The sequence below is a fragment of the Thunnus albacares genome, chromosome 8, assembly GCF_914725855.1.
Source record: "Thunnus albacares chromosome 8, fThuAlb1.1, whole genome shotgun sequence".
Taxonomy (NCBI): Eukaryota; Metazoa; Chordata; class Actinopteri; order Scombriformes; family Scombridae; genus Thunnus; species Thunnus albacares.
Genome location: NC_058113.1, coordinates 34,306,545 through 34,315,628, shown reverse-complemented (window position 1 = coordinate 34,315,628; position 9,084 = coordinate 34,306,545). Strand labels below are relative to the sequence as shown.

The 9,084-nt window shown below is 40.8% G+C and overlaps 1 protein-coding gene across 6 annotated transcripts in view; it reads left to right on the top strand.

Moving 5' to 3' along the window:
* nek11 (NIMA-related kinase 11) overlaps positions 1-9,084 on the top strand; it is an 85,862-nt gene that overhangs the window by 28,543 nt on the left and 48,235 nt on the right. For all 6 annotated transcript variants that reach the window (XM_044358170.1, XM_044358168.1, XM_044358167.1 and 3 more), the window contains 2 exons: positions 5,630-5,779; positions 6,453-6,531. In XM_044358170.1, coding sequence (XP_044214105.1) covers positions 5,630-5,779; positions 6,453-6,531 — 229 coding nt within the window. The remainder of the gene's footprint in view (positions 1-5,629; positions 5,780-6,452; positions 6,532-9,084) is intronic.

Sequence of the window (9,084 nt, the reverse complement as noted above, 5' to 3'; positions counted from 1 at the left end):
CAAGCAGAGTTATAATTATATTATTTATTATATATTATTATTACTGAAACACATTACAGAATAATATTTATATTAATTCATATTTATCAGCTGTGTCACAGATTTCCTGCGATCGAGCAAATCTTCATCTTTTAATGAGTCTTTCACCATGAAATCAGCTTTATTTATTTATTTATTTATTTATTTATTTATTGATTGATTTATTTATTTATTTATTGCAGTGGGTGATTATTTAATGTCAAATATAATTGTGGTCTGAAGACGATTTGATGAATAATCCTGACGAAGCGTCGTCTCTGCTGTTATTGGTTTGTTCTGATTTGTTGTTGATCTGATTGGATCTTTATTATTTTGTGCTTTTGAAAGTGTGTCGCTGTGTTTTGCCTCATTGTGACTGATTACCTGCAGCTGCAGCAGCAGCTGCAGCAGCTGCAGCTGCAGCCCGGCTGTGAGCAGACGGTCGACTAGCTGTCTGCTCTGTCCGTCCCGGCTGTAAACGGAGAAACAAACAAACACTGTTCCAGCCAATCAGCAACAGGGAGCTTCTGAAGGAGCAGTGAAGGGAGGGGTGTGTTAGTTCGGCCTCCCAGTATCACATCAAAGCGTGTGATTCACCCGCCGAGGCGTGAACAGTACACACACGTGTGTTCTCAATGCCAACGACTCCATCTGACTGTACTCATTATGACCTGGAGAAGAGACGCAGTTCATATAAGGTGACAAACATGAGGAGGAGGCGGGCTGGTGGACGGATCTTCTTCAGTGTTTTAAAAGTGTAACTATGATTCCCTCCGGGTTGATGAGTGAGCTGCTGCCCAAGTGAAGGAGTGAAGTATCTTCTTCATGACTGAGGGTGAGATGGACGTGAGGTTGGCAGGCAGATCGCTGCAGTGTCAGCAGTAATGTGATGTTGTATCAGACCGGTCTGTGCCGGTTTGTGTTCCAGCCCTCAGCTGTGGTCACGAGCTTCAGGTAGCGACTGACAGAAAAGAGTGAATACGAGCAGCTGAGATGAGTTTCCTGTTGAGGACGTCTAGACTCAGCCTGAGAGATCAGGTGAGGAGCTGCTGCTCCTTCACATGGTTAGGCTGAGGTGGTCTGGGAACCTGGTTCAGATCCTCCTGGATGTTCTGGAGGTGTTCCAGACACGTCCAGCTGGTAGAGAACCAGGACTACATATCCCTCCTGGTCTGGGATCCTCCAGGAGGAGCTGGAGGGCGTTGCCATGGAGAAGGATGGGTTAAGTGGTGGAAAATGGATGGATGGATAACTACGATTGTTGTGGTGTTTATGTTGCCATGACAACGAAGCTTGCCTAACTTAAAGGACGTAGTGACTTTAACCGACACCATGTTTCAAACCCAAACCATCATCTGCCCCTAAACCCAACCAGACCTGAACCACAGCATCATAACTCATCAGTAGTGTTTATAAAACACTCCTAACGTAAACACGTCTACTGTTCACACCTACACGAGGCTAAATGTGACACGGACACGGTGGACCGGCGGGTTCGTTGATGCTTCGCTGTGATATCAGGTTGAACAATCTTTCTCAGGATCACTGACGCCATCTTTAAAGGTCGCCGAGAGCCTGAAGATGTTCTGTTAATACGAGCTGATGGAGACGTCATGACTCACACACACACAACACACACACACACACACACACTCACACACACACACACACTCACACTCACACACACACACACACACACACACTCACACACACACACACACACACAGATGGTGGTCACATGACCTCAGACTGATTCTGGCAGGTAAAAACTTTCTCACCAAGAATCCAGTGAGACAAGAGGTCAAAGGTCGTTTTCATCACGCTCCTTAACAAGGGGAGAGTCGTTTGTTAACACACACACACACACACACACACACACACACAGACACACACACACACACACACACACACACACACACACACACACAGACAGCAGGCAGATCAGAGAGGAGGAAGAGGAGTTAATTAGCAGGAGAAAGAGATGAAGGTTTCTTCTCTTTAATACTTCAGCTGTTGGACGTTACAGTGAAAACAGGAAACAGTTCATGTCTTCACTGTCTATCAATAACTCAATCAGATGTCAACACACACACACATGAAACACACATTGATATGAAAAAACAAAATCCAAGAAATCTGTCTCCATATTTGTCCTTCATGAAAAACACTGAGTCTGAGTCTTCATCAGGGTCTGACAGTCATCATCAGTCTGAATTATATACAGCTGTGAGTGGAATCCCAACACATAAGGTCTCATATAGAATCAATACAATCAATAGAATCAATAGAATCAATAGAATCAATAGTGCTACACGCTGCAGACCTGCCAAACAACTGTGAATCCTCAATAAGGCAGAATAACAACAGGATAAATGATTCACTAATACAAATACTAATAATCAATAATATTCAGAAAAGTGAAAAAAAGAAAAGTTAAATAAAAATAATACATATATATCCACGTCCCTTCACGTACTGTCAATAAATTCACTTCATTTCAATGAAGAAATAAATATTTACAAGAAAACAGACAAATAGATAATATGAGCCGTAAATGTACAAAAAGACGCGTTAAATAAATAAATAAATCCAGATGTAATAATGTAAGAATGTGACATCATACCTACATGAGAGGCAGTAAAGTGTTGAACATTATAAATATGGATCAGTAGATGATCATAATGTTTAAATGTTTTCATAATATCTTGTAACTACTGGAGGAGTTTAGTGTATCATCATCTCTCATATGTGGAGTTTATGAATCTTTATTAGAATAAACAGCTGCAGGATAGTTGGTGTGAATAATCAAGTCTGTCTTTAAAAGGAGGAGCGTTGACGGCGATTTACCAGACAGGAAGTGATTTATTGAATAAGTTTTATTGGTAAACATGTTGCTGCAGTAGCAACAGTTGCTGCCAACAAGGTTTGTGTCGATAGATGAAGCAGTTTCTGCATCACTGTGTGATATTTTCCATCCGAGCAGACTGTTTACTGGAAGTTGACACAAAATAGATATCTGAATGATGTGAGGATATAATCATCTCTATAAAACCTCCATAAACACACGTAGAGACCAGAGAAGAAGAAGAAGCTGCAGAGCTGCTAACAGCTGATTCACACGACTGAACCAACAGCAACAAATCAGCCTGTTTGAAAATAATCCATAAAGCTGATCAGATGTGCTGCTGGAACGTAGAAGCTGTTGTTCTCTGTAGTTAAATAATCTCCATTAAAAGTCTGCTGAACTTTATTTATCCAGTTAGTCTCAATATGTAAATGATTTATGGTTCAATGTTTACTTCTAGTTATTTATCTAATTGGGAAATATGGGAATTTGATGTCTTGACTCCTAGAATGTAAATCTATTTTGTTTATGTATTCATTATTTATTTATTTATTTTGTTTATGGTTTATTTATTGTAGCCTTGCTGTTGTTTATTTTGACTTCAACATGATGGTTCTCAGCTGGTTTCTAACTGGATTTATGGAGGTTTACTGGTGACGACATCAGAGATGAAGTGAAAGTCAAAGTGAATCGTATCAACATGTGTTTCATGTCTGTGTGTTTGTTTCAGTAAGTCAGTCGTTCTCCAGGATGGTGACCCCGGTGACCCCGGTGACCAGCCTCTCTGTGTTAGGAATGACATGATCTGTACATACAAGTAATTAGAGGAGTTCAGTAATTAGCAATAAATGGATAGTTGCATGTTAAAGTGTTCATAATGATACAGACAGATGTAGTTAATTAGTCTTTACAGGAAGCTGCAGTTTGTTCATGCAGATCATTAGCAGCAGATACGGAGCTGACAGATGTTGTTCTGTAGACTCACAAACAGACGGAGGTCATTAGAACAACTGAAGCAGGAAGTTAATTAATGAAACAAACAGAACGAGGAGAGAAGCAACCATCATGCTGAAGCCTGTAATACACCCGTCCGTCCACTAGAGGAAACGTGTGAAAACTACACGTGAACATCTTCTGTGTCTGTGCAACGTTAGGATCGTTTTCAACGCTGTGGTTCACGTCGGGTCAGGGTTCAGGTCTGGTCAGGGTTCAGGTCTGGTCAGGGTTCAGGTCTGGTCAGGGTTCAGATCTGGTCAGGGTTCAGGTCTGGTCAGGATTCAGGTCTGGTCAGGGTTCAGGTCTGGTCAGGGTTCAGGTCTGGTCAGGGTTCAGGAGAGATCATGGTTCAGGTTGAAATGATCACTTGTGACATGGTGTGAGTTAGAATTACTACTTCCTTCAAGTTAGGCAACCTTTGTCGTCATGGCAACAGTAAACACAACAGTTTTAGTTAAAAGACTCCCGACTGTCTCCTCCAGCAAAGTAAAGTTAGGATCGATCCGTCCAACCAACCCGCCTCCTCCGAATATAGACGTCATATAAATGGCGCCACATGACAGACTCTTTTAAAGTCACTACATGATACACCCACTTTACTACATGATACACCCACTTTACTACGTGATACACCAACTTTACTACGTCATACACCCACTTTACTACGTCATACACCCACTTTACTACATGATACACCCACTTTACTACGTGATACACCCACTTTACTACATGATACACCCACTTTACTACATGATACACCCACTTTACTACATGATACACCCACTTTACTATGTGATACACCCACTTTACTACATGATTCACCCACTTTACTACATGATACACCCACTTTACTACATGATACACCCACTTTACTACATGATACACCCACTTTACTATGTGATACACCCACTTTACTACATGATACACCCACTTTACTACATGATACACCCACTTTCCTATATGGCACACCCACTTTACTACATGATACACCCACTTTACTGTGACACACACACACCTGTAACCATCCCACTGCTGATGCCTAAACTAACCGCAGTAAACATGATACCTGCTGAACATCAGCGTGTTAGCAGTGAGCGTCCTGGTTATGATCAGTATCAGTTATGTGTTGCACATCATAAACATCGTATCCTGGTTCAGAAACCTGGATACGCAGGTAAACACACTCATGATGCATATGTTAGCATGCTTAGCATGCTGATGCTAACATTTAGCTTGAAGCCTCACTGAGCTGCTTTAAACTATTATTGTGTTTTCATTCGTGTGTATTTGACTGCTGGACAGTTTGTCTTTGTTCAGCTCAAACTGCTGGAAGCTGTTTGTGTTCAGTTCAGCTTCTCACTGAACTCACCAGAGACTCGGTTCTTTGTGTTATTTCCCTCCAGTTTCTCCTTTTCCTGTCGTCTCTGTACGTTCATGAAGCTGCAGATACATACAGATATTTTGCTCAAGTTGAAACATTTTCAACTCGCACGGACGCGTCTTCACGTCAGGTCAGGCCACCCGAATATGCATTTTTCCATCGACTCTATATGCAGTCACTCCACATCTAAAATTCACTTTGCATTCTGTCTGAACAGTCAGTTAGTCTCGTTTGTGTGCAAACAGCTGGACTGAAACGTATCAGGGGTTTGATACCTGCAGTCATGATGTGTAAACACATGAAACAATTGTAAAACTGACTTCAGAGAGCTCAGACTCCTCTGAGATGAAGCTGATTGGATGAACAGCTGATGTGTGTTGCTGCTGCAGGGCTCTGGGCTGCCTCCTCTATGAGATGTGCTGTCTGACTCACGCCTTCCAGGGTCCAAACTTCCTGTCGGTGGTGATGAAGATCGTGGAGGGAGAAACCCCGACGCTGCCGGCTGAGTTCTCCGCAGACCTGAACTCTGTCATGCAGAGGTGAGCAGCAGACAAACCGACGTTACTGTGAACTCACAGAGAACTGATTTATTATCATACAAACACTGCAGATCTGTTTTATATTCTGCTTTGTTACATCTGTTGCTGTTGTTTTCAGTTTTACATGATGCTTCTGATCATATCTGTTGATTATTCTCTTCAGAGTTTATAGATTTTTATCTGATATGTTTTTGCAGCTTTATTTACATCCTGCTGCCCTCGGTAACTCTGTTTCTTGATAATCTAAAAGAAAGGAGCTGATATGTGACTGTCTGTAATTATATTACGAACTGAGACTGTTTGCACTGTTCCAATTAATTAATGTTAGTTCGTTAGTAGCTTAATGTCAATATTTGACATCCAGGCTGTGACTTTGTGTTCGTCTCCACATGCAAACATCACTTTCAGCTCAGCAGAGATCGTAGAGCGACGGCAGTAAAAGATATTTATTTAACATTTCATGCTTCTCTGGAGCAGATCAGCAAACAGCATCGTCTGACTGAAACATGTCAAAAGTTGTAACATCTTCAGAGGACGCAGTGATTCTTTGAGTCGACAGATGAACAAATGGAAATAGAATTATTTAATGCTTCTATATAAGTTGAGTTATTTTGAGTTTGTTCTGATTGATTCTCCAGAGCTGAAAACTGTCTGTTGGTCTCTTTGTAAACAGGATGCTGCAGAAACAACCTTCATCCAGACCGTCAGCAGCAGAACTTCTCAAGACCAAGTTCATGGAAGAAAACATGCAGGTTTAAATGTTTCTCATCATTTTAATATGAATATGGCTGCAACCCAAAACGTTTCTGCAAACCACAAAAACGTTGAATATATTCGTTCCAACATGTGTAATGCATATCATATCAACATTTCTATAAAAGTATCATATCAACATTTCTACCTGTTGAATAATGATGTTTTCTGGTGTGACCATGCTGTGGTTAAGGGCGGGTTAAGTTTAGGCATAAAGACCACTTGGTTAGGGTTAGAGAGAGATCATGGTTTGGGTTTAAATAAAATAAAAAATAAAATAAAAACAGCTGATGTCTCGCTAAAAACACCCGCTTTTGTCAGTTGAAACGGGAAGCAGACATTGGTTTCGGTTTCAAGGTGGTCTGGAACCGTCTTCTCTGCTGATTTCCAACTTACTGCCAAGAAACTTACTAACCATCCACCTGCTCCTCCTCCTAACAGGAAAGATCAGCTCATATAGATCACATGTGAACCACGTCACTTTACAAATGTTGAGATTATACGTTTTACACGTGTTGAAATGTAGATATTCAACGTTTCTGTGGTTTGCAGAAATGAACAATACCAACGTTTTCTTCTGGCGACCAGGCTGAACATGTTCGTAGCTGCAGATGTTAAAACCTAAAGTATAACTGTAACATGTTTGCTGAATTATGAGCCATTTGTCTTCCATATACAGCAGTAAGAAGGTGGAGCAGTTGTGTTACGAGCAAACGCCTCCAAAAATCCCTTCAAAGAACTTAAAGACGTCTCCAGTTTGGGTCAATATGGCAGCAACACGACATTTAAAAAGAGATTATAACAAGCTTTACTTTGGCTCAATAATCCAACATTCAAACAAAAAATAAGACTAAAACTGAGTCAAAGCAGTGATTTTTAGTGTGCTCGTGTGCACATGCGTGTGCTCGTCTGGCACACATGTGCATGTGCAGGAATGCAGGCTGACCCACTTTTTCACCCCCAAACACACACACACACACACACACACACACACACACACACACACACACACACACACACACACACACACACACAGAAACCTATTCAACCATAGAATAAAACTACACATTAATGCTTATTCTCTCGTTCTCAGACATATATAATAATAACAATAACAGTGTGTGTGTGTGTGTGTGTGTGTGTGTGTGTACGTGTGTGTGTGTGTGTGTGTGTGTGTGTGTGTGTGTGTGTGTGTATGTGTGTGTGTACGTGTGTGTGTGTGTGTGTGTGTGTGTGTGTGTGTGTGTGTGTGTGTGTGTTTGTGTTTGTGTGTGTGTGTGTATGTGTGTGTGTACGTGTGTGTATGTGTGTGTGTGTGTGTGTGTGTGTGTTTGTGTTTGTGTGTGTGTGTGTGTGTGTGTGTGTGTGTGTGTGTGTGTGTGTTTGTGTGTGTGTGTGTGTGTGTGTGTGTGTGTGTGTGTGTGTGTGTGTATGTGTGTGTGTGTGTGTGTGTGTTTGTGTTTGTGTGTGTGTGTGTATGTGTGTGTGTACGTGTGTGTATGTGTGTGTGTGTGTGTGTGTGTGTGTGTGTGTTTGTGTTTGTGTGTGTGTGTGTGTGTGTGTGTGTGTGTGTGTGTGTGTGTGTTTGTGTGTGTGTGTGTGTGTGTGTGTGTGTGTGTGTGTGTGTGTGTGTGTGTGTGTGTGTAGGATGTTATTGTCATAAATCTGGGCTGCAGGCTGGATGCTCTTCCTGTGTTTGGGGCACCTGGGAGGAGATAACACATTAGGGGTTTTTTTATGGACTGGTTGCCATGGTTTCCAGTGAAATATCATTATGCTGATGGGATTCCATACGGCATCGTGGCACTATGGAATATTACAGCTCCTGCTCTGTGAAAACATGCAGAAACCAGAGCGACCCTCACTGAGAACGCCTCATGTATCCGTTATCATCACTCTTTATATTTGATGATGTTTTTAAAAAATAGTTTCATAATTTCACATCATCATCATCATCATCATCATCATCATCATCATCATCATCATCATCATCATGTGATTTCAGTTCTGTGCAAGTTGCTTCAGGCGAAATTTAATTAGATTCAATTAGAGATGTAACTCAACACCCAACCTACAGACTGAAATAATAATAATATAATAATAATAATAATAATAATAATAATAATAATAATAATAATAATAATAATAATAATAATAATAATAATAATAATATAATATAATAATAATATAATAATAATAATAATAATAATGATATAAAGACTCAGCAGCCTGAAACTGTCAGAACGTGTTTTACAGTTTTACACATTAGAACAAAGTGAGCAGCAGCAGCTGAGTGGATAAATGATGACATCATGAATCATGTGACTGAAGAGCTGAAAACATCAGATCTGTGTGGAGCGATGATGATGAGGAGGCTGTAACCTTCCTCATGTTGATACATGAAACTAACAGAAACGTCATATTTACATCATGTTCTCCATCGTTTGAGCTTTTAATGACGTCGTCTGGTTGTGTTTTCTTCTTCTACGACGGTTTAACGGCACCGACCTTTGTGTGTTAATCTCATCCTCCTCTTCCTCCTCTTCCTCCTC